This window comes from Physcomitrium patens, chromosome 9 (assembly GCF_059467195.1).
Source record: "Physcomitrium patens ecotype Gransden chromosome 9, ASM5946719v1, whole genome shotgun sequence".
NCBI lineage: Eukaryota > Viridiplantae > Streptophyta > Bryopsida > Funariales > Funariaceae > Physcomitrium > Physcomitrium patens.
In genome coordinates, this window is record NC_143418.1 from 10,952,684 (window position 1) to 10,978,575 (window position 25,892).

A 25,892-nucleotide genomic window follows, 5' to 3' on the forward strand; every position below is an offset into this window, starting at 1 on the left:
ATTTTAATTTTTTAATATTTTAATTTTTTTTTCCTATAGCAAAAAAATGGTTTTTTTTAGACTTTCAAAAAAAATAAACAGGAGAAATTCGGAAGCACAGGAGAAAATAGTAATAACACACACACACACACATACATACATATATATATATATATTTGAATGTTTATTATCTAGTTATACTATTCAAGAAAGTAATGAAAACAAATTCTAGATATGCATGTGCAAACTAACCTTGAAATGTGACACACTAAGACATTGCATATTCAATTATCATATTAATAAAAATAAAAAAATAAAATGCAAATATCGTGCCAAACCAAAATTGATTTAAACAGAAACCATGTTATTCTTTTGTAAGGCGATACGTAGGGCTAAATCAGCCATGTATATTCCTTTAGTGCTGCTGTGAATGAAGTTACCAACAAAGTTCCCAGCTTCGTTCCCAGAACCGTTCCCAAAAGCGTTCCCAATATTTTTGCGGACGACGAAAATTCCAGCTTTCTTCTCCTTATGTTAATAAGTTCGTGGTCATGGGAACCGGACCCACCACCGGGAAAACCACCACCATGGCAAAGCACGGCTGAGTAGGCGTCTGCGGTGGTGGTCCAGTCGGCCACGGATACAGGAGGGGGGGCGGGGGGACCTTCGGCGCGGCTGCGTTGCTGCAGGCCCCGATGGAAGTAGGGCAACAGCATTCAACTGTTCTCCGTGTTTTCTGTCTGTCTGTCTGTCTCTCGCTCTGGGAAGGGGATGGAAGGGGAGATAGGATCGGCGTTGAACTCCGGCTAAGCTCTCGCTCGCTGCTTCACTCCCCGTGTGCAGATTTCCGGCGCAGGAAGCCTCGCTGGAAAGTGCCCCGCTCTCGCCACAACCCGAGACGTCACCCTCTTGGAGCTCATGTGCTGCTTGCTCTTACTATAGCGGTGGAGAGGGCGGCCCATGGATTGGTCGGAAGCGGGGTTTGCGTGCGAGGGAGTTCTAGGGGCGCGATGATGAATGTCGGGCGATGGTGAGTTGTGGAGGGACGGCGTTGTGCGATTACGGAGCTGGACGTGGCCGATTGGTGAGTTGATTGCTCGTTGTAGTCGATTGATCTGAAGTTTGCTGCCTGGCGATGGAAGTCCTTGTGAATTTCAGGAAATTCTCGTTGTCAATTGATTTTTGTTTATTTTGTTTTATTTTGTTTCTAATTTTAAATTGATCCCTCCTCTCTCGCGTCTTGACTCTGATTGGAGTGTTTGTTGAGGGGAGATTGCGGGGTTCAGTAGCTACAGGTCGATTGATTTAATTCTCACTTCGAACCATTTACAAGAACCTTGGAGATGGTAGCGGTGCTTTCAAGTGTTTTGTGGCGGATCATTTAATTTGTCGGGATTGTATTTTCAACTACTTTCTTTGTAGCATTGTACAATCTTGGTAGGATCAGCGTCTGATTGGACGATTATTGCGTCATTCCTGGTGCATATACTAGCAAATTGGTTGGGGTTTCGGTTTCCCAGTCGAGATTGGGGGTTTCTTCAGAAAGACAATAAGAATCTTTTCTTTCCATGATTTTTTTGAGTAGCCTCAGAGATAGCTAGCTCTTTCAATGAAGAAATCAAACCACGATTGAGTGTTAGGTTATGCTGTGTAGTACGAGACAGAGTCTCCAAAACATAGTTTCTTCTAAGGACTTGAAAGTTTGTATTGGTCTTAAGTTTAGGCGTCGTCATTTTATGGTTTGGTTAAATTTATAAGTCTGCACCACTGCGTCTGTCTAGAACGATTTTTGTGAGTCCTGTGATTACACTGGGAATCACCACTGCTATTCGAAATACTTATCGAGACATAGAGCTTTTATAAAGCATGTCATATTTTTGGGGTCGCTCACCCCTCTGGACGTCATACATGTGATGCGAACCGATTCTTAGTACTATGGTTCAAGTGGACAAGATGATGATATGGTGGCATGCAGAAACTCTATCTATTAAACACTGCATCAATTTTCTTCATGGGCATAGGAATACTCGTGGTTATTCTAAGAATTGATTAATTTTACCGTGATTTGCAGCAGAAAAGAGGAAAGAATGCTGGTGGTATTCAGGATACACAGTGCTGGCAAAGTCGGTATATATTTTGTTGGGAAGGAGACCGAAGCTGGCTGAGGAATAGCTTTTACTTTATTTTGGAGTGAAGCCACCATTTTACAATGGATCCGCAGGAATTTGGATTTGCGGAGGACTTTGGGCAGAAGGTAGACTTAACCCAACGTATCCGTGAAGTCCTTGCAAACTATCCAGAAGGAACCACCATTCTGAAGGAATTGATTCAGAACGCGGATGACGCTGGAGCCACAAGAGTGAGTTTTTGCTTAGATCGCCGACGGCATGGAACTAACAGCTTGGCATATGGACCTTTGGCCGAGTGGCAAGGTCCGGCTTTGCTGGCGTTCAACAATGCAACGTTTGTAGAGGAGGACTTTGTGAGCATTTCAAGAATTGGAGATAGTAAGAAACGTGGCCAAGCGTGGAAAACAGGGCGGTTCGGGTATGAATGGTTTTTTTTGTCCTAGCACTTATTTTGATGTATTGTGTATGTATTGGCATTTCGAAAGTGACTATGAAGGTTATAAAGGACTTTTACATGAATAGGACTCATTCTTTGGTCTTTGATCATGAGTTGCTGAATTTTTGTGGCTTTGCAGGGTTGGATTCAATTCCGTATATCATCTTTCAGATCTCCCTTCGTTTGTGAGTGGGAGATATGTTGTTATGTTTGATCCTCATTGCAAATTTCTTCCTAGGGTATCCTCAGCTAATCCAGGGAAGCGAATCGACTTTGTTAGTACCGGAGCACTGAAAATGTACAGGGATCAATTTTCACCGTATTGCGCCTTCGGGTGTGATATGGAATCTCCTTACCCAGGCACATTGTTTCGTTTCCCACTCCGCAATGAGCTTCAAGCGGCAGTCAGCAGCCTGTCTAGGCAGTCATACTCTGAGGAGGACATGCAAAACTTGTTAAAGGATCTTTTTGTTGAAGGCGTCCACTCTATGCTTTTTCTGAAAAGTGTGGAAGTTTTAGAGATTTATGAGTGGCATGCAGAGATGCCTGAACCTCAACAGTTGTATTCATGTAGTATAAAATCTCCTACTTCTGAATTAAGGTGGCATAGACAAGCATTTACACGGTTATCCAAGTCACCCGCAGTTCAATCAAGTAACGCGGGAAACCATAATGATGTGTACACTTTAGAGTTTGTCAGTGAAGTGCTTATGGGACCTCATGAAGGAGAAAAAAAGGCTGAGTCTTTTTTAATTGTTCAGTCTATGGGAGCTGCAGGTAGCAGAATAGGAACTTTGGCCAAAAATGCCAAGGATCACTATGATCTTCATCTACTTCCCTGGGCATGTGTAGCAGCTAAAGTGGCTAGCAGTGGACAGAAGGTAATTTTTGCTTTCCTTTTCTTATCGAGTTACTTAAGATTCGCAGGCGATTTTATAGCAAGGTACTGTCGTAGCGTGTTTTTAATTGTAATTCAAGGTATTTGCGCAAAGGTAGCGTAATGCTGAATTTAAGATCTAGTCATTACGTTTTAAAATACTGATGGTTTTCAGACGTTGTTGCTAGTTGTCAGGTATTGCATGATTTGTAAGCATAAGTAAAGACGTTTGTGCCATGTCTCGTTCATTTCAAAATACTCGTGTATTAGTGATGCAGTATAAAACCATCAAGTTGTTAAATTTAAGAATTGGCATGGCTTTTGACTGCAGGCTCGAGAGGAAGTGGCATTGCAAGGTCAAGCTTTCTGTTTTCTTCCGCTCCCTGTAAGAACAGGTCTACCTGTGCATGTAAACGGGTATTTTGAGTTGTCGTCTAATCGCCGAGATATATGGTACGGTGCAGACATGGACAGAGGTGGGAAGTTGAGGTCAGATTGGAACAGATGTCTACTGGAGGATGTAATAGCTCCAGCTTTTTCAGTACTGCTTGTTGAAGCCAGTAAGCATCTCGGCCACATTGCTCTGTGCGATTCTCTCTGGCCCTGCGGTAATTTTGTGGAGCCTTGGTTGGCTATGGTCAAGCGGTTTTATTCCATTGCTGCCGACCTCCCGTTGCTTTACACAGATGCTGGGGGTGGTAGATGGATTACTCCTAAGCAGGCACTGTACCACGACGAAGAATTTTCCGATGCTGTGGGGCTAGCAAGTGCTTTAACTGCGGAGGGATTTCCTCTGGTTCGGTTAAGCACATTGTTGCGAGATACATTGTTTAACTTCTGCGTACCGAATCCCAGAATGGTGTTACCTAGTTTAATCAGATCTCAGTTTCGCAAGCCTGGGAAGCATTCTGGTTTGGTTGAGCGAAGTAATGCTTTGGTTATACTTGATTATTGCCTTGGAGATGTGATTGATGACGAGGCTGGCGAAATTCTACTTGGTTTGCCACTCATTCCGTTAGCGAACGGTACGCTGGGAGTTTTTGGGAAGAGGAATGATGTAAATATCTTTGTGATCTGCAAGGACCTAGAATACCAGCTGCTAGAAACACTTCCTGATAAGCTGGTCGACCAGAGCATAGGTCTAAATTTGATGGAGAGGCTCAAAAATATTGCAACAACATCACATACAAATCTGTACTGTCTTTCCGGAGTAATTTTGGCTCAGCTATTTGAGCGTCTGCTCCCACCTGAATGGAATGGTGTAGAAGAGATAGAGTGGAAACCGGGATCCAATCCAAGACATCCTCGCCAAGAGTGGTTGACACTAGTTTGGCAGTACCTTCAACGAAACTGTAAGGATTTGTCAATATTCAAGGAATGGCCTCTGCTGCCTACGACAAGTGGTCACCTCTGCAAGCTTCAGATTCACTCCAAAATAATCAAGGCTGGAGTATGGGATGCGAGTCTAGAATCCATATTGATTAAATTGGGGTGTCGAATTCTAAGGAGCGATATGGGTATTGAGCACCCGAAGTTATCTGCTTATGTGCATGATAGTACAGCAGCGGGCATTGTAGATTCTGTTTCTTGTGTCACTTCTCAGGAGCCGCAACATTTGGCCCGAGCATTTGAGACTCTTGATGCTGCTGAAAGGCTTGAGTTGCGCGAATTCTTATATGACGCAAAGTGGTATGCTGGTGACGAAATGAATGAAGAGCGTCTCAACATTATGAAGGCCTTCCCTATTTTTGAGGTTTACTCAGGGGCGGATATTAGAACTAAGATAAATGTTGATCTTGTTCGTTCTAAGTTATTCTTGGCTCCTGTGGGCGTAGATGAAGCTCTGCTCAGTTCTGAGTTTTTATGCACCTATTCAGATAGAGAACTAGAATGGTTAGCGGGATCCCTGAAGGTGAAGCATTTGGAAAGGCCCATCTTTTATAAGTGGAGGGTTTTTAATCGCCTACATGAGATAACACCGGAGGTGCGGGACAGAATGATGTTGTCTATCTTGAAGGAGCTTCCACAGTTAACCGCAGTAGACAGTAGTTTCCGTGAAGCTTTGAAGCAACTTGCGTTCGTACCTACAGCTAGTGGTACTTTGGTGACCCCAAAAACTTTATATGATCCTCGTAGTCCAGAACTTACTGCGCTGCTGGATAATCAAGATTTATTTCCAGCGGGAGTTTTCCTGAATGACATAGTTTTGGACATGCTGCAAGGGCTGGGTTTGAGGGTTTCAGTATCTTCGGAGACAATTCTACAGAGTGCTCGACAAGTTGAAACTTTGTTATCCAGTGATGCAGACCGGGCTCATCAGAAAGGTCAGGAACTCTTGTCCTATTTAGAGCTTAACGCGATTCGGTGGCTTCCACAACGTCCTTTGGACGATTCAAACAAGTCTCTAGGCCGCATGTTCCAGAAAGTTTCAACTATTTTCCAGTCCCCCGATTTAGCGTCTGATGCAACACTCAGTCGATTCTGGCATGAGCTCTCAAGCTTGAGTTGGTGCCCTGTTTTAATGCATCCTCCTCATCCCCATTTGCCATGGCCTTCAGTGGGAAGTTCAGTTGCACCTCCTAAGCATGTGGCTTTGAAGGAGGATATGTGGTTAGTGTCTGCAAGCATGAGGATTTTAGATGGAGAGTGCAGTAAGTCTTCTGTATTAGCTTCCAAATTAGGTTGGTCAGCACGGCCTAGTGGGAGAAGGTTGGCTGCACAGTTGCTGGAACTTGGGAAGAATCATGTTGTCGTTCAAGATCTTGCAATGAGTCAAGCATTAGCGACAGTGGTTCCAAGGATCTATGCTCTCTTGAATGAGATGCTTGGAAGTGATGAAGTGGAGATTGTGAAAGCGGTGTTGGAGGGAAGTCGCTGGGTGTGGGTTGGCGATGGTTTTGCCAACGTTCAAGAAGTAGCTTTTAGTGGGCCCCTGCATCTGGCACCATTTCTTCGAATCATTCCTGCAGATTTGGCTGCCTTCAAAGAGCTTTTGCTCGAGCTGGGCGTAAGGGAGACACTAACACCGACCGAATTTGCTCTTGTCCTCTCAAATATGGCGAAAGATAAAGAGGGTGCATCTTTGGATCCTCAGCAGCTGAGTGCAGCAGTCTGGTTGGTACAGCATCTAGCTGATCTCCACTTTAATTCACAGGAAGTGGTTGCTTTTGTTCCAGATTCGAATTCTGTTTTGGTTCCTGCCCTAGAGCTAGTGTACAACGATGCCCCTTGGCTGCATAATTCAGAAGGTTCAATAGGTGGCAACTTAACGGGGCCCACAAAATCTGTTAGAGGCCCTAGATTTGTCCATGCCAAAATATCCACAGACGTTGCAGAGAGGTTAGGTGTGCGATCGTTACGGCGGATGCTACTTGCAGAAAGTGCTGACTCAATGGACTTGGGCCTTCACGATGCTGCCGAAGCGTTTGGTCAACATGAAGCCTTAACGACACGGTTGAAGCACATTGTAGAGATGTACTCAGATGGACCCGGTATTCTTTGTGAGTTGGTGCAGAATGCTGATGATGCAGGGGCTCGAGAGGTTAATTTCTTGTTAGATCGGTCGGAGTTTGGAACGTCTTCGGTCTTATCGCCCAGTATGGCCGACTGGCAAGGTCCTGCACTGTATTGCCAAAATGATTCTGTATTCACTTCACGAGATCTCTACGCGATTTCCCGAATCGGGCAGGACAGCAAGCTCGAGAGGCCTTCCGCGATTGGACGTTTTGGACTTGGATTCAATTCAGTTTATCATTTTACTGACATACCGGGCTTTATTTCTGGTAGTAATTTGGTCATGTTCGATCCCCATGCCTGTAATCTTCCTGGTGTGACGCCCTCTCATCCGGGGCTAAAAATCAGTTTTGTAGGTCGAGGTCTGCTTGAACAGTTTCCTGATCAGCTGCGGCCGTATTTGATATTTGGATGTGATTTGCAAAGGTCATATCCAGGCACCCTCTTCCGCTTTCCTTTGCGAACTGAGAAAACAGCAGCAAATAGTGAGATCAAGCAAGGAGCTTATACACCTGAGGATGTGGTGGCTCTTTTTTGGTCCTTTAAAAGCAGTGCCGAAGAAGCGGTGTTGTTTCTAAGAAATGTGGCTAGTGTCTCGGTGTATGTTCGTGACAGTCCAGATAAAGACATGGAGCTCCTTTACCAAGTGAGGCGCCCTGTGACTACAATGGTGAGTCCCGTCTATGATTTTGTACGGGGCAATCCGCAAAACCCAATCGACAAGGACCAGTTTTATAGAAAACTTACAAAGACCCCCGATTCTCAATTGCCATGGCATTGTCAGACTGTAGAAGTATCGCTTACAATGGCTGGTATGCAACAGTCACAAAAGTGGCTGATTAGTACTGCTATGGGTGGTAAGCGTGCTAGGGACCAAGCAATTGCTCTTGAAAATCGTCCTCGCGGCTTTATTCCATGGGCAGGAATAGCTGCTCCTTTGTTTACAAACCAATCTAAGGATGCCGTGATTAAGGTGGAGAAAATCCAGGATGGTTCAATGGGTGACAAAACTAGCAACTTTGAGAGCAAAGAGGAATTTGAAGGTCGTGCATTTTGCTTTCTTCCTTTACCTGTAAAAATTGGTCTTCCTGTTCATGTAAATGGATACTTTGAACTATCTAGTAACCGAAGAGACATATGGTATGGTGATGATATGGCTGGAGGAGGAAAGTTACGAGCAGACTGGAATCGCTGCCTCCTAGAAGACGTTGCAGCTCCTGCTTATGCTCGGCTGCTAGTTGAAGCTGCTCGCGAATTGGGAGCTACTGCAATGTTTCATGCTTTGTGGCCCACTGGATCTGTTCACGAACCCTGGTATTCCTTGCTGAAACAAGTATACAAGTCGGTGGTTGAATTGGACCTTCCTGTGTTGTATACAAATGCAATCCAAGGAAAATGGGTATCCCCAAAACGAGCGGTTTTCCCTGACAACAGCTTTGCTGAAGCACGTGAGTTAGGTGATGCTTTAGCTCATGCAGGCCTTCCTATTATAAGTGCACCTGATGCTGTAATTGCCAAGTTTCGGGAGGTCTGCCCGTATGTGAGACATTTAACACCTTCTATGTTGCGTAGATCCATTGCTGGCACAAGACGTACCTTGGATGGTCCAGCTGCAAATGTCTTGGCTCTAAAGTATTGCTTGACTGATGTTGAAGAGAAGGATGCTGGTGAAAAGTTGCAGGGATTATCTCTGGTACCTCTTTGCAACGGTTCTTTAGCAACAATCGCAATTTCTGGAGCAGGTGAACGGATTTTAGTAACAACAGATGAAGAGTCCCAACTCTTGAAAAACGCTGTTCCTTACATGCTTGTCGATTCGACAATGGCGAATGATGTTTTTGAGAGACTGCGAAAGATTGCTGAGTGTGGGACTACAAATTTGGCTCTGCTAACTGGTCAAGTACTCGAGGAGTTGCTACCTCGATTAGTACCTGCAGACTGGAGAAGTAAAAGCGTAGTGGCATGGGTGCCTGGTGATGGAGTTTATCCTAGTTTGGAATGGATGCAGTTGCTCTGGAATTTCCTAGATTCATCATGTAACGATTTATCTGTATTTGTAGAATGGCCATTATTACCCACCTTCGATGGCCATTTGATCAGTTTGGTCAAACATTCACGTGTAATAAGAGATGAAGGATGGAGTGAGAACATGGTAAGTGTTCTGCAGAAGGCTGGTTGTGCTATATTGAGGTCTGATATGCAGATTAAGCATGCATCTTTGGGGGAATACGTGCATGATGCATCAGCGTTTGGAATTTTAGATTCATTGCGAGCAGCGGTTGGTGGGCAGCTACAATCCTTGGCTCACTCATTGCGAAATGCGTCAGATGGGGAGCTTCGCGAACTTCGCAGCTTCTTATGTCAATCTAAGTGGTTTGCCTCTGGCAAATTGAATGCATCCCATATTGAAGTTCTGCGAAGCTTACCCGTATTCGAGTCGTATTCTCGTAGTGGGCGTAGATTTACAGATTTGCCACACGGCAAGAGGTTCTTTGCACCGCATGATGTTAGTGAGGAGCTCTTGGGGGAAAATTTTATTCGGGCGGAGTCTCAGAAGGAAGAGGAGGTTTTGGCAGTATATCTGGGGGTGACTAAGTTGAACAGAGCAGTTTTCTATCGTGATCACCTCTTTAGCAATATGGCTCAGATTCCAGTAGCCGTTACAACGCGAGCTATGTTGGCTATCATTCTGGACTACTCCAAATTTGTTGAGGAAGATCCAGCTCTCGTGAATGTAATGTCTAGTTTGCCTTTTGTTCTCACAGCACAAGGCATTCTTGAAGCTCCAGAAAGGTAAATTAACAGCTTGTTGATTGATGTAGCTTGTTCGCGCATTTTAATCCCATTCAAGAGAAATAGGTATTTTTTTGAGAATTCAGACACGTCATGTAGTGGTTATGGGGTAGTGCTGCGCATTTGTCTCTATTTTTCAAAATTTAGTATATAATCATGGATACGTTATTATCTAAATTTTGAGGGCTTAGTATTTAACCTTCCGATAGTTTCTGATTCATGCCCTCAGTTTAGTGTGAGATAATAGTTCCTCTTTGTTCTAAACAAGCTTTCATGGATGTAGACTGATTGGGAAGTTGCTTGACCCCAGATTGTACGATCCTCGTGTTCCTGAACTTCAGACACTGCTCAACAAGGATGTGTTCTTTCCTTCAGGTGATTTTGCCGATGATGCCGTTTTAGACGTATTGGTGGAATTGGGCTTGAAGAGATCCTTGGGTCATAGTGGTCTTTTAGACAGTGCACGGTCTGTGGCTATGATAAGTAGTCAGAATCCGTCTGAAGCTGTTCACAGAGCAAAAGCTCTACTTGCTCATATGGACGATCTTCAGATTGCACATGAGTCCCGTGGCGTTGAATTTGAAGAACGGGTACTTGGCACTACGACAAAACAACATCCAACAAATGATGAAATGGAGGCAGGATTCTGGTTGCAGCTGGCTAATATAAATTGGTGTCCTGTCCTTACATGGGCACCAGATGACAAGCTTCCGTGGCAGCAAGTCACGAGTCCCATTGCTGCTCCGAAGATGGTCCGTCCAAAATCTCAAATGTGGCTTGTTTCTGCAACTATGTTCATTTTGGACGGAGAATGTCGATCTTCAGGCCTGGCAGCAAAGCTTGGCTGGGAAGATCATCCAAATGCTACCGTTTTGGCAGCTCAATTAGTGGAGCTATCGAAACAGCATGGTAAATGGCAGAATACCGTGGTCAATGAAGCGAATGCCCTTCAGGAGCTAAATGAAACTTTTAACAGGGAAGTGCCTTCTCTCTACAAGTTGCTGCAGGAGAAAGTTGGTACCAAAGATTTGACATTTGTTCAAGAAGTGCTTGCTGGGATTCCGTGGGTATGGGTTGGAGAGGGATTTGTTTTTCCAAAGCAACTTGCTTTTGATTCACCAGCTCATTTTCATCCATATCTTCACATAGTTCCCAGTGAAATTGTGGAGTTTCGAAAGTTGCTTACTATCTTCGGTGTACGAGAGAAGTTCGAGGCTATTGATTATGTAAATGTACTCCGCCGAATTGCCTTGGACATGAAGGGAGGGGTGCTGGCAAAAGAGCAACTTACATTCTGTTTGAGGGTCCTAGAAGCCCTTTCAGAAGTAATTCCCTTGAATGTAGAGGCGCATTCAATTTTAGCCTCAGTTGTGATGCCTGATGACACAGGAATCTTAGCCTTGGCGAAGGATTTAATCTACAATGATGCTCCGTGGTTAACTAAAAGTGCCTCTGGAATGACTGGGATGCGCCGACTTGTCCATCCAGATATTGATAATGAGTTGGCAGAGCGATTAGGTGCCAAATCCCTACGTTATCTCTCCTTGGTAGACCAGGAAATGACAAGCAATTTGCCATGCCCAGACACTTCCACCATTTCTGACATCCTTTCAGAGAGGGAGAATAGAAGCCTTTTGATGTTTGATCTTCTAGAAATTGCTGATTGCTGTAAAGCGCGGAAGGTGCACTTCATGTATGATAAACGAGAACACCCTCGACAATCTCTTCTTCAGCCCAACTTAGGTTGTTATTTCACACCTTTATCTTTTGGGTTACATGGGATCTTTTTAATCCTTGCAGTTGGAATTAGTACTCAAGAATTTGTTGAGCTGGCAACGCACTTGGGATATTGAAAGTCCAATGGTTTTGAAAGAATTTTAATCAAATCCGGAACATTAATAGGACGTGCCCGTAGCTTATGGGATGGACAAATGAAAAGCGTTCGTAGTAATAGTTAGCATGCATGAAGTTGTTGCTTTCGTTACTTACATAATAATTGTTCATTTTACAGGTGTATTTCAAGGTCCAGCTCTAACCGTTGCGTTTGAAGGAGCAGTTCTTACCACAGAAGAAATTTGCTCTCTTCAAACAGGCATGCCATCTAAGCTACGTGGACAGTCATGTCAGTACGGTACTGGCCTATTGGGTGCTTACTATGTCACAGAACTCCTGTTCATTGTCTCCAGTGGTTGCTTGTACCTTTTTGATCCGCCTGGGCAAGTCCTTGCGGCATCACCAAATGATGCACGAGCTACTGTTTCCGGTGGGATGCCCGTAGGGAAAGCTTTTGCTTTGAAAGGTATTATTTATCTTCCCTGTTGCCTCATTTGATACGCTTAGAATGCTTTGATTTTATTCATTTATTCTTTTGAAACAATGTGTGTTTTTGTCAACCATTTCAGGGAACCATGCCTAGCTATTTGGATTTGGTAGCTTGTAGCCTTATGGTTTGCAATGATCCTAAGTCACACTTTCATTACCAAGTGACTCTTCAACCTGTCCTTTTTGCTCGTAAGCTATGACGAAATAGGTTTAAGGTTTAAACTGGTTTGCATTGCATTGTTTTTGAACCAGATACGGACTTGGCTCAAAGGTTCTCCGATCAATTTCGCCCTTTGCAAATTTCGTCATCATTATCCTGGGCAAGGACTGATGCAACAATATTTAGATTTCCATTGCGCTCGAAAGAACAGGTAGCTGATGGCAAATTCAAAGATGCTGAGGAGTGTAGGGATACGGATATTGCAAGCATCCTTGAGAACTTCAAGAGTCGTGCCTCAAGTGCACTGCTGTCTTTAAAAGCAGTTGAAGATGTAAGTCACTCAGTTGCATTGTAGCTAGGTACTATTATGAAGCTGATGCCGGTGTTGGAGATCACATAAATTTGCCCTCTTCCATAAGTTGTCTGCTTAGTTATGGCTGGTGTGAGGTCTTTGCATTCCAATTCTAAGTAGCTTAAGCAAATCCGCAAGTGGGAGCAGATCTAATTCTTTTCCTTGCAACTAGCACATTGGTTGTAATATCCTTTTCCTTTGATATCTCTTCTAGGTTTCTGTCACGGTTTGGGAGGAAGGAGAGATTGCACCTCACGGGCTGTTTGCAGTACGTGTGGATCCAGCACGAGCATTGTTGCGAAATCCCTTTCAAGAAAAGAAATGGCGTAATTTTAAATATCAGCTGACCAGCATATTTGGTGGATCTAGCTCAGCATGCAAAGTGCACACCATTGATATCCTCCTCACAGAAGATGGAACTAAACTAGTCGATAAATGGCTGGTGGTTCAGTGCCTAGGCTCCGGCCGTACCCGTGACATGGCCTTAGACAGGTGTTTCTAAAACCTGACATATCCTCTTTCTTCTTTTTGTCTTTCTACCTCTTCCTTCTCTGTTCTATAAATGGCTCACATCAAATCCGCTTATCCTTCACAAGTTGCTCTTGCAAGCATTGAAATCACTTGAAAGGATAACGTTGTGGAAGAATGACTCTGGGTCTCTACTTTTCTGTATGTAATATCTGTGCACAGAAGCTTTTGAGCACTTAAAGGGCAATTGTACTGAATTGAGTTTCTCGACTCTTTTGCAGGAAATATCTTTCATATGATCTGACACCAATTGCGGGTGTAGCAGCTCATATTTCACGTAATGGATCAATTCCAGATGTCGATATTGATGGTTGCATATTGGCGCCTCTGCCAGTTCCCGTGGTCACTGGACTGCCAGTGACCATCATTGGTAATTTCTTGATTCGTCAAGACACCACTCGTCACTTGTTCAAGAGCCTCGCTCTTCCAGATTTGTCAATAAGTTCATCATCTGGACCAAGAATCTCATTTGAAAATGTGGCTGCCGCTTGGAACAAAGAACTTTTGTCATGTGTACGAGATTCATATGTTGAGCTGCTCCAAGAGCTTCAACGGTTGAGACAGGATCCTTCTTCATCACGAGCCGATCCACCTATTGGTCGTGGTCTCGATGGCACGTATGGAGTCCCTGCAGAGCGTGCTTACTCTTTCTGGCCGAGATCAAGAGCATTCACGTCGACGGATCTTCGTGCAGTCGAGGGACAATGCTTGGTTGAATGGTTAATTAAACCTATGTATGCACGATTGGTGGAACTGCCCATGTGGCAGCTGCATGGGGGTGCTATGGCCAAAGCCACAGACGGAATGTTTTTGTTACCCCCTGGGACAAAGCGACAGGGCATGGCCCCTCCTGCAACCGTTTGTGATTTTCTAAAAGCTCATTACCGTGTTTTCGCGGTTCCTTGGGAACTTACCAAAGAAATGGAAGCTGCTGGAGTGAGTGCAAAGGAGTTGACGCCCAAAATGTTGAGGAGTTTACTTAAAATTCCAACGGTTGCTGCTGCCGTTCCTTCTTTTGTGACTCAAGTGGACCTTTTGGAATTTTGCTGTACTGATCTTCATACAGAAAAACCAGCTACTTCTAGACATCCGAGCATGGCTTATTCTCAACTACAGAATGAAGCAGACGAGTCTGGAAATATGCAGACGAATTCCACTGAGGTGCACAGCATTAGATCCTCATTACGACAGCCTACTGGACTGCAGGTTCTTAACAACCCCAGGTTGAGGACTCCTGGGCTCCTGCGTTCAGATCAGCCAGCTCACTCTGAACATCAGGCGCCGTCCATGTCGTCGGATGGGCGGGATCCTTTGGAATGGTTTTCTGATATTGGGAGGGCTCTTGCTGATTTTGGTACAGGTGTAATGAATGATATTAGTAGAGATGGTCAAGATGCGTCAGGCTTAGTGTCAGGAACAGATGACGATTCCACCTTGGATCCATCCTTAGTGCTTGATCTGAAGGGTTTATTGTGTCCAACTGCAACGAACCAAATGACCAAGCTGGGTATGACTGAGCTTTGGGTTGGGAGCAAAGAGCAGCAAGATCTTCTCCCTAGTTCTGGTTCAAGATTTGTGCATGCTTTATGTGTTGAACGTACCGTTCTTGCAGATCTCTTTCATGATCATGTTTTTCAGAATCTTCTGAAGCTAAAGCCATTCACCTCTCAAGTTTTGGCAGCTAATCTTGGTGCTGCACTTCCGAAACATTGGATTCCACGAGGGGCTGTAGCAGCTGCAGCTCCTTGGGTGGGATGGACAATGAACCCTATGACAGGACCTACTGCAGAATGGTTACGGTTGCTGTGGAAGAACATAAATGCTGCTTCAAGCGAGGAGCTCGCTCTCTTCTCGCAATGGCCTTTGATTCCTGCTGTCACATCTACACCTGTGCTGGTTCGTGTTGGTCAACGACAATTGGTGTTTGTACCTCCATCACCACAACAGCGGCTCCCCAGTCCTGCAGGGGAGGATGTTATTGCAGATGCCGACGTGGATGACAGTACGCGAGGTTATTTGGATCTTGAAAGGCAACACCCATGGCTGCTGCCGCTATTGCGAAATTGCGGTGTTCCCGTCTATGATCGACGGTTTTTGGATTGCAGTATACTTGATGTATGTGTGCCTCCTCCTGAGAAGTCTCTTGCCCAGGCTGTGGTAGCGATATTCTTGGCACTTCAGCAAGCCGGATGCCTATCCCCCTCAGACCTAGCTTTTACACCTGCAGACTGTGATGCTCTTTTCAGACTGTTCGCTTCATCCCCATCTGCGCAATCTGCAGCTCTGGGTTACAGCTCGGAGGAGCTTAATATGCTGAGGTTACTCCCTATTTACAAGACTCGCACAGGCACCTATGTAACCTTGGACCAACACATGCATTGCATAGTACCCCCGAGTATGTTTCTTCAACCAGACGATGACCTCTGTCTAGAATACCGTGAAATATCAGAAGGTGGAGCACTCTACCAGGCTCTAGGTATTCCAGAACTTGCTGATCATGAAGTGATGGGAAGATTCGCTTTACCTGGGTTCGAATCACAATCTGAACGCGAACAGGAACGAATATTGGGATATCTTTTGAGTAATTGGTCATCTCATAGGCAGCACGAGAATCTGGTTGCTGTGTTGAGTGAAACTAAGTTTGTTAAGAATTTGTCTGGCGATCCAGTCATGTATCGTCCTTCAGATCTAATGGACCCAGAAAGTACTTTGCTTAAACGCATCTTTGCTGATGAGCCAAGCAAATTTCCTGGAGGGCAGTTTGCTACTGGTGCATGGTTAGCAGTTTTGCGGGTTGCAGGCTTACGGTCAGCTATAGACTCTCCGCTACTACTGGAATGTGCAAAGAAAGTTGAGAGCCTTGGAAAGGAATCTATTTATGACTCAGAGTTAAAGGATGACTTTGATTCAGAGTCTGCCGGCAACAATGGCGTTTCTAGTGAGCTTTGGATTACTGCAGGCATGCTAACAGAAGCGCTTTTAAGCAATTTCGCATCAGTTTATGGGACTAGCTTTTGTGAAGCCCTTGGTCGTATTGCCTTCGTGCCAGCAGAAAGGGGCATGCCAAGTATTGGTGGGTCTAGTGGTGGCAGAAAAGTACTAGCGGCTTACAATGAAGTAGTTCTTGTGAAAGACTGGCCTCTAGCTTGGACTTGTGCTCCAATACTCGCCAGGTCTAACGTCGTTCCTCCCGAGTTTTCTTGGGGAGCATTCCGTCTGCGACATCCTCCCCCTTTCTCCACTGTGGTAAAACATCTCAAGGTATGTTTCAACCATTTTATTAAGTACTTCAAGTTATTATGGTTTCTAGATTTATTTATTTATTAATTCGTTTGATGAAGAAAATAACGTGATCGCATCTGCTTGTTGTATTTTCAACTTGGATGCCGTGTGATTAATTTCTATAAAGTTTGTTAGAAGTCTATTCCTATGGTTATGACCAAAGGTTCTGAATATTTTGCAGATGGTTGGTCGCAATGGGGGTGAAGATATTCTGGCAAGGTGGCCAAACGGAAAAGGCATGAGATCCGTAGAGGATGCTTTTGGAGACGTGCTCAAGTATCTTACAAGCGCATGGGATGGTCTTTCAGATTCTGGTGCGAATTAATCAATGCAGTGTATATAAATTTGCTAATCAGTCTATATTTTGCTTAAGCGTAAAAAGATAGGTTTCAATGTTAACGTTTATATTGATTTTCATTTTGAAATTTTGCATCGTATTTAAATCCTTGTATTATTCTGGCAGACAAAGATGCTTTAAGAGCATTGCAATTCATACCGGTCGCAAATGGCACACGTTTGGCAGCAGCTTGTTCATTGTTTGCCCGCCTGGGCATGGATCTGGCTCCGTTTGTATTTGAGCTCCCAAGTGCTTACTTGGCATATGTGGATGTATTGACATCATTGGGAATGACAAACTCGCCGACTTTCGAAAGTATGCGAGCGCTGCTTTTACAGCTGCAGCACACCTGTGGATATCAACGTCTAAACCCCAATGAATTACGAGCTGTATTACGTATTCTAACCTTCATCTGTGATAAGGCTAACAGGGTTAAATCAATGAAGAGCCACGCGTTGCCTGATCCTGCTGTAGATGCCGTGGTGCCTGATGATGGTGGCAGGCTTCTGCAAGCAAAATCGTGTGTGTATCCAGACTCTGCTGGTGCAAGTCTGGTTGGAAAGATAGATTCATCTCGTGTGAGATTTGTGCATCCCCATGTTACGGAACAACTTTGTGTTGAACTGGGTGTTCGAAAGCTCTCCGAAGTTATTGTTGAGGTAGTAATGCTTTCTTCATATTCTCCAGCGTCTCATTCGATGATGGTATATGTGAACATGAGATCTAAATCTTTTCCACCTGGTTTAAATGAGAAGATTAATGCTGAACCTGAACGGTCATTTGACTAATATAAGAGATTCTGGCTTCCTACATATTGTTATACTACGTGTTCCTGGTGTTTTCATATCAAGTGGGTTCCCTGCCAACTTTTATCCAACTTTTTCTGTGGTCATTTCTGAGTTGTGGAATTTGCGATTGCTGTAGGAACTGGACGAGAATAGGTCGCTTGAGATGTTGGATAGCATTGGTGATTTTACGCGAAATTCAATCGCCGAAAGGTTGCGAAGTTCTTCTTTTGCGGACGCGATGTGGGCTATTGTGCAAGAAGCAAGTGATGGTATACCAGCTCTCAAAGTGGCGTTAAGCAAGGAAAAGCTAGTAAAATATTTGGGCTATGCAGCTGACGGACTTTGGTTTGTAAGACGACTTTACACACGTTTTCTTATGCTGCCAGCCCGTACAGATGTCACACGACGATATAAAAAAGATTCTGCTATTCTTATAGATGACGAACATGGTGGGGATATAGGACACAGGGTTTTTGAGCATGTTGACCAATCAAGAAGTCGGATCTTGATTGCAGTGCCAGCTCAGGGTGTTACCTTACCAGATCTGCTAGCAGTCGTTTTAAGTCGTCTTATTGGAAGCCCAGTTAGCCTTCCAGTTGGTGCGTTATTTATGGCGCCAATAGGTTCAGATTTAAGTGTATTGAATGTTCTCAGATTAGGTTTGACTGCAAACAACAGAGGCAAGAACTCGATGGCAAATAGTGGAGTATTAGGAATGGAATTAGTAGGTGCTGATGCAGCACTCGTGCAATGCCATCCGTTGCGGCCTTTTCATGCTGGGGAAATTGTTGCATGGAGGCCGGATGAACAAGGAGGGCTGCGATACGGGCGTGTACTACATGACGTCCGTGCTTCAGCTGGGCAGGCAATGTATCGGCTTGAGGTGGAAACAGGACCCAGTACAATAAAGTTGCTTTTGTCATCTCAAGTTCTGTCATTCAAAGGCACAGCTGCTGCCACTATGGCTGCGACGAGCCTCGTTTCTGAGGATAACGTTCCAGAAGCTGTCAATAGCACCAGTATCTTGGAACCTGTTCATAGGCTTAATAGAGACTCACGTTCTGAGACTACTCCTGAAACCTCAGAAGTGCAGGTGCGTTTCATCCTATCTTTAGAACATCACGTGTTGACCTTCACGTATCTGTTAAGAATTAGGGGTTTTAAGATTCTAGTAGATTTCAGCAGTTGAGTATTAAACGAAACTTTATTTGGACATGAAACAGGAATCATCTCGAGGACAAGTTGCAGGAAATGTTCCAGCTGCTGAGGTAGTAGGAGCAGTGAGGGACATGTTGGCTGCTGCTGGGTTACCTATGGGTGCAGATCAGATATCCTTGCTGGAGCACTCCTTGACATTGCAGGAGCAGTTAACGGCAGTCGACACAGCTCTTATAGAAGAGCAGGTTTGTCTTCAACTGACTATAATGCTGCTGTATACAATTATCGATACGACATTCAGAAATGGCCGGATTATCTTGAAGTGAATTTGTAGGAATTCTATGTAATGGTTGGCAGCGTTGATGGCATTTAAATTCGTGTGTAAATCAATGTGGATCACATCCGCCTTTGATAAATTTTTACTGAGAATCAACGGGGAACATCTTTAAATAGTGGCGTTAGTGCAATTAAGGTCCGAAACTGTTCTGACTAGATTCTCTGCCCACTCCCTTGCATCACTCCTCAAATGAGTACGCACATTAGCCACTTACATTGTACTAACGCAATGTTTTTTGGAAAACAGAGAAGGGCAGAGACAGCGGTTAAGGAAGCTGAAGCTGCCCGTGCAGCATGGACGTGTCGCGTTTGTTTGACGAATGAGGTGGATACAATTGTAATTCCTTGTGGACATGTTTTGTGCCAAAATTGCTCAAGGGCGGTCACCCGCTGTCCTTTCTGCCGTCGCTCTGTCACCATATCTCAGCGACTATACCGCCCATAAAGAGATTTAAGTAACAAAACCCTCTTGTAGTTAATGTTTGTATTGGTTGTGCTACACATTCTTGGTAAGTAGATTCTGTGCACTAAGTGGACAGCATGGTTAGAATTGTAGATGCTAATAGTTGCATTAGGTTCAACATTTTGTACACACGAACTAGCTGGTCTTGCATGTCCCTAAGGACACTGCCTAAAATTTCCAGTCAGTGACAACAATTCAATGTATCATTTTGACAAGGTCTCAAGGCTATTCTTGCCTGTACCAAAATTTTTATTGATGAGATTTGTGGTCATGATGAGACTCAGAATTGATTGCAATGTGATCAATAATTCCGTGGGTTGCTACACTCCAATCATAAGATTTGGGTGAAAATTAAATTGAAGAATTTATAACACGTGAAGTTGTGGTCAAGAAAGTATGACTTTCATAATTTGATTGACATGAGTTTCATATGAAAAAATAATTAAATAGGTTATAGATCTTTGTCAGGGTGAGTGATCCATGCTTTCTAACTTTAGTTGGGATGTTTTCATCCAAATTTAACAGAACTCTTTGTCATGCTGTATGACAGCTTCAGCTCGTGGGGACCTGCTCAGTTCATTCCGTTCCCATTTGCCTCAGGAATGGTTGCTTAGATTCCATCGCCTTCAACCTATTGCCATCTGCCTCCAACATCCTTCTCTCATTTTGCCACCTCTGCCTCCTTGTCTATCACTTATCAAGTGATATTTTGAAATGTTTTTATTGTGAAATGCTTTATAAAGAATCCTCACTAGGGGATTCAGACATGGCCTTTTTGGGTGATATTTCACTTGTGATGAGATTTCAAAGTATCTCGTGATATTTCAAAATATCACTTGATACTTCACCAAGTCATTCACTTTGAAAGGTGGGTGAGTTTGAAATCAAAATATCAAAAAAGAGGTGGGTGGAATATCAAAAATTGTGTTGCTTGCCTTAGCTCTTTGAAAAACAACAAATCCTAAACCTCTTTGACTCCATACTACATTGTAACTTCACCATGCCTTGGCTAGTGTGAAAAAGTTGACAATAAGTTTCAAAATGACTTCTTTGAGCTTGATGATGCAGAAGAACTTGCAATGGTTTACAGCACAATCAATGGTTTTCATTACATATTCATTTGAAACATCATATCCAAATCACACAATTGGATTTTGAATTATTTTATACATGAGCTTCATGGCTAATTTTGCCAAACTACAAAAACGTCAAAGAAGGGCTTTTAGATGGTGCTTTTAGCCATCAAAGACCACCTTGTTTTTAAAAATGGAAGTCATTGTCCACAAAGTGATATTGCTTAGGAATTGGATGTAGCACTAAAGTATCTTAGGTCAAATAAGAATGGAGTCAGCATTAGAAGATTGAAAAGGACTTGAGTGTTGGTAATTATATAGTATGTATCTTTACAAATCAAGTGATTTAGACCATTCTTTGACTTGAACAACAATATCTATGCTGGCTAGATATTGCCTAAGGGCTTCAAAGTAACCAATCTTTTAGCCTTTTAGGATTCAAAGGTTGCATTGGACTTGTCAATGAGACACAATTCCTCCTAAATCAAGAAGAAGAAGTAATTTGTCAATACTAAGGTTGTTTGTGATCTTGACCGCCGTATCATTGGATTAATCATTAGGTGACTTGAATTGAAAGAAATGTTTTATTATTGGTGATTTTGATATGGAAGAAGTGTTGGTAATAGGGCAAAATTATGGAATGTAGTATAATAGGATTTAGGATATATGAAATATCTTTCATCTTATAGATTCCATACAACGTTGTGAAATAGAAAGCATTGTGACAAAGTATGAATGTAATTACCAGCCTTTGATTAAAGCACCTCAATCACAAGGGCATATTCATCTATCTTTAATCAAAATGAATTCTTTATTTGACCAAGTTACTTTTCCATTGGTCGAGATGTCTATGTCACAAGAGAATTCAAGGAATAATACTAATTCTTTAGAATAGACTTTGTAATTTGTATTAGTAACTTCATCGCATAGAAGGTTGATGAAGTTTTATGCAATTTAGAAAGGTTGGACTCTAAGGATATATTTCTTTTGATTAGATTGGATTGCCCAAGTTTCTAGCTACAACAAAGTAGAATTCCAACTTTTTAAGATCTTATATAAAGCAAAGTTATTTTTTAATTCAAACCTTACTATAAATTTTTTTGAATTTTTGAATTTTAGGTTCTTTATAGAAAGGCTCTAAAATGCCAAAATTTTGTAAGATTCACTATATTATAAGAAATATAATGTAATAAAATATAAGAATTTTGTAAGATTGGTTATTTTATAAAAAATGTTATGTAATAAAATAAAAGAATTTTGTAAGATTAGAAATTTAGTACAAAATAAAATATATTATCTCAATATACATAATAGAAATTGTCAATTTCTACTCTCTTGCATAATAGCTCACGAGGATGTATTCTCCAAAATCCAAGGTCTTTATAATCTTACACTTAAGGAACCTTACATTCAGTATCTAAGGCCTCCATAACCTCACATCTATGGAACCTTAAATCTTGTAATAGAGGCTTCCATGATCTCTCACTTGAGGCTTCTTCACATCTCCCTATGCTAATCCCATACAATGAAATTTGGGCCAATGCATGAGATTTTAGAGTTGTTATTGGTGCAATCTTGCAACACAAACCATGAAATTTGAGACATAAAATGATAAATACAATTCAATTTACAAATCAATTTTTTTTTTCATATGCTTTTATCTCAAGAGGTATAATATACTCTATTTCTTGTATATTATTTCCTTAAATTAATTAAAACTAGACCAAATCAAAGACCTTGTCCTCTCTATCATGTTTTCAAATCATCTCTCTTTTTTCCTACTTTACAGCCAATTTCTCTCTTTCACATGCCATCTTATCTCTCTCTAGCTTCTCCTTTATTTTTATTTTTATTTTAATAAATAAGCCTTAGCTCTCTCACTTTCTTGCTTTAATATAATCAAATGCTCTATCATTATGGTAGTTTTTAATTATAATGATTTTACAAACACATTTGCCATCAAATAGTGTTTTTTTAGAGATTTCTTTTTGGACTTTGAAATCAGTCGTTGACTCCTGTTTTTTGAAGTGATGGTGGCAATATTGCCAAGCAATAGACGTCTAATAGAAGGTGATGCTGGTGAAATGGAAAGGAATAAAGAAGAAATAGAAGAAAGTAAGAAATTATACTCCTTGCACACCTCTTCTGATTTATCAAATTTGTCTTAAAATAAAGCCTCTCAAATAACTTTAGGTAGAATATCTTATGCAAGAAAAAAACCGTGATATTTTAGATTTGATATTTTGAGTAATCTTAGAAATATTAGGTGATAAATCTTAGTTATTGGATTTTATAAAAGTGCCAAGTTTGGATCTTATTATTAAAGACTATTAGAAGAAAAAAATAAATCAAGAAAAATTTGGTTAATTTGAATGGATCAAGGAATATATATATATATATATATATATATAGTCTCTATATTGGTATTCTATTTTAAATAATAATAAAAAAAATTAAATTAATTTTTTTTAAGGATAAAATTATATTTTCTATTTATTTAAAGGGAATAATATAAGAAAACATGTTGGAGAATGGTTACAAAAATAGAATAATAATAATAATAAAAAAAAAATTCCGGTTACGAAATGTGAACCACACGGTGGTGATGTAAATCCTCGATTCGTATCACATTTCAAGTCGATTAACAACTTGAAGCTTTAAGTTGGTTTGAGTTCTGCAAGAGCCACTAAACTAAAGAATACAAATGAATATGATAATATAAGATCGATCCTGTTTACTTGGTCTGATCATGTGTTTTCACAAATTATTTTCTGCGTTTCGATAGGGTATTCTTTTAAAAAACCTCGTGGTTAAGCAAAGAAAACAGAACCGAAAAGTATGATTGGAAACCGAATATAATATTCCCAACCCTTACAAAGCACTGTGGTTGGATCTATTGCAAATTCATGCGGAATACTATTTATTTCTGATGAAGGCAGCGGAAGGCGAGCAAAGAGGGTAGGACCAGTGCCTGCAAAAGAGGTGAGCACGATAGATCCTGCGAGGACCACATGCCGCTGACGGGAACTAACACAGGGGGGGGGGATCTTCCTCAATAGAAGTCCATGTCAAGTTTGTCCAAAATGCAATTAACCAGATAATTCCACCTATCATTCGTCTTCACGCAACCAGTTTTTCTTTGTACATATGCCGACTCTCCTCTACAGCAGGGCTGGACGTTGGAATGATGTATTACATGAACGGTAGAATGGAGATGGAGGAGGAACAAACAGAGGGAAGAGGTGTAGAAAATGTTACCAGCATGTGCCTCGGCGACGAAGATGGGGACTCCGGCGATCCTCGGGCTTGAACAGCAATATTCCAGGAAAGGTAGCCATCAGTTAGACTTCCTGCCCTTCACTTTGCAACGTTTGAGTAAAGGTGCTTGCAATGAGATTTTCTCACTCTCTCATGTAGGATTTAACTTCGGAGCTCAACTCCTGCCGGACGTAGTGGGAAAAAAGTTTATCTTGTGTTTGATTCGGATGCGGTTTAGCTTGTTTTTAACTTCTTACAGGCTTGAGCGTTAGAAAGAGGACGGTACACATGGTACGAGTCTACGACACTGTAATTTAGTTTGAGTTTGCAAAATTGACAGTGGAACGCTGCCATTTCACCAAAAGTTGCTACCCTGAATATGATCCTGTCTAGTAAATTGGGTCCCTGAGATCTCAAAAACAACGAGAACTGTATTTTACTGTCAAAGGATGACTTCATTTGCTATCCGAGCAATGAATATGGTCGTAGAGGGAATGGTCATGGGGTGAAAGTTCCTACTGAAAAATTCAATACTAGGCGTTTCTGAACTTGAACACAGGTAGACCGAATCAGATGCTTCAATTTACAAAAGAATTGGGTTCCAGTTTTCAAATTTATAAAATTTTCCTGTAATTTGATGTTAACATGAAGTAATCAGATAATTATTTTGAATCATATCTTACGAATTCATCATTGACCGTATACGATGACCCCTTCGTGACTCGTTAATTCTTGCTAAGATGTTCGGCTTCACGAACCTACCTTCCGACTTGTCTACGACACAATCTCAATACTCAGTGCAATAGCATGTAATCCGCTTAGTTCATCAACATTGCAACCGCTTTTTGTATGTTTACTAGCAAGAAAACACCATATGCACCAAATTCTTTGAAGGACATGTAAAGTTCTGAATCATGATAGAAAAGGATGAAAGAATCACACCAAAGAAAAACACCTTCAGTTGTGGGCTCTATCCAAAACTCTACTTATGGGGTAAACTTTTCCACTAAAAATCGTTGGATTTATTCCGACACCGGCTAATCGTCACGCGCGACGACCGCACGAATGAATGACTTCTCAGATCGTGAACTGTACAAGAGATCTACATCAAAACACGGATCAGCTCCAAACACGATAAAATACTGTTCCAACGCAACCCAGCATCCGCTGAGCACGACACAGTTCTCCAGCGCTGAGAAAATCACGCGCATCTTCGTTCGAACCACCCACAGCCCAGAAACTTTCAACCGTGGTGACGACCACACAATGGTTGGGAAGAGATGGAGAGATAAGTCCGGATACTTCACATCGGGAGGAATCGACTGCGCTTCTGCCCCTCACACACCCCCACGCAACAGCGCCAGGCTCCGCGACTGGAACACTTGACAATCACATCTACTTTGCGGCACAACCACCAGTCCCGAGAGGCGTGCTCTCGCGATCCAACGTGCACAGCGGTGGCGTCCATGTGGAAGTTGCCCAATGCAGGGGAGCAGCAACAAATCTAACGACAACGCCGCCTCCCTAGCGCGCAAGTCCGCACACTCTGAACTGACTGACTTACTGCAGTGGACTGTAAGATGCAGTGGACTGTATGAGGGGAGGTTCGGCGGTGTCGGGGCTGACGACGATCCCAAGATGAGTATTAGCCCTTCGAGGTGTGTATGTGTTTGTGTGGTCTGAGGGTTGTTCGCCGCATGCAAACCCATGCAGGATGGATTTGCTGAAGTGAGTCCCCTCCTTTGTGTGGGTTCCCTTCTTTAAAACAATTGGATTTTTGTTCTATGTTTATTTCTATAATAAAAATAGGAGAATGATAAAGCGACCTAATCTTATACTAAAGCGACCCACCCATCGTCACAATCATGAAAAAATAATTACTTCTAAATTCATTTTTTTACTTTTGGATTTGCAACCAATGAAAAGAAAGTACATTCATCCATAATCATGATAATCTAATCTTCATTGCCACCATCCATAATAATAGCCATGGTAACCTTTAATTATAGAAACCTAATTATTTATTTAAAAAAGAAAGCAATTTGCTATGGATTTATTTCATTCTCCTGCTTCCCAATGAGATGAGCATTAAGTTGGCCATCTCTTCT

At 42.3% G+C, this 25,892-nt stretch overlaps 1 protein-coding gene across 1 annotated transcript; it reads left to right on the forward strand.

The window, feature by feature from the left end:
- The first annotated feature begins 729 nt into the window (after positions 1–729).
- Positions 730–19,724, forward strand: LOC112287015 (uncharacterized). Its single transcript, XM_024529593.3, has 14 exons — positions 730–1,063; positions 2,051–2,526; positions 2,684–3,425; positions 3,753–9,727; positions 10,038–11,470; positions 11,739–12,026; positions 12,302–12,540; positions 12,776–13,053; positions 13,311–16,350; positions 16,553–16,685; positions 16,835–17,367; positions 17,633–18,589; positions 18,720–18,899; positions 19,238–19,724. The coding sequence occupies exons 2-14, from the start codon at positions 2,189–2,191 to the stop codon at positions 19,433–19,435; spliced, it is 14,334 nt and encodes a 4,777-aa protein (XP_024385361.1). The 5' UTR covers positions 730–1,063; positions 2,051–2,188; the 3' UTR covers positions 19,436–19,724.
- Positions 19,725–25,892: the final 6,168 nt, after the last annotated feature.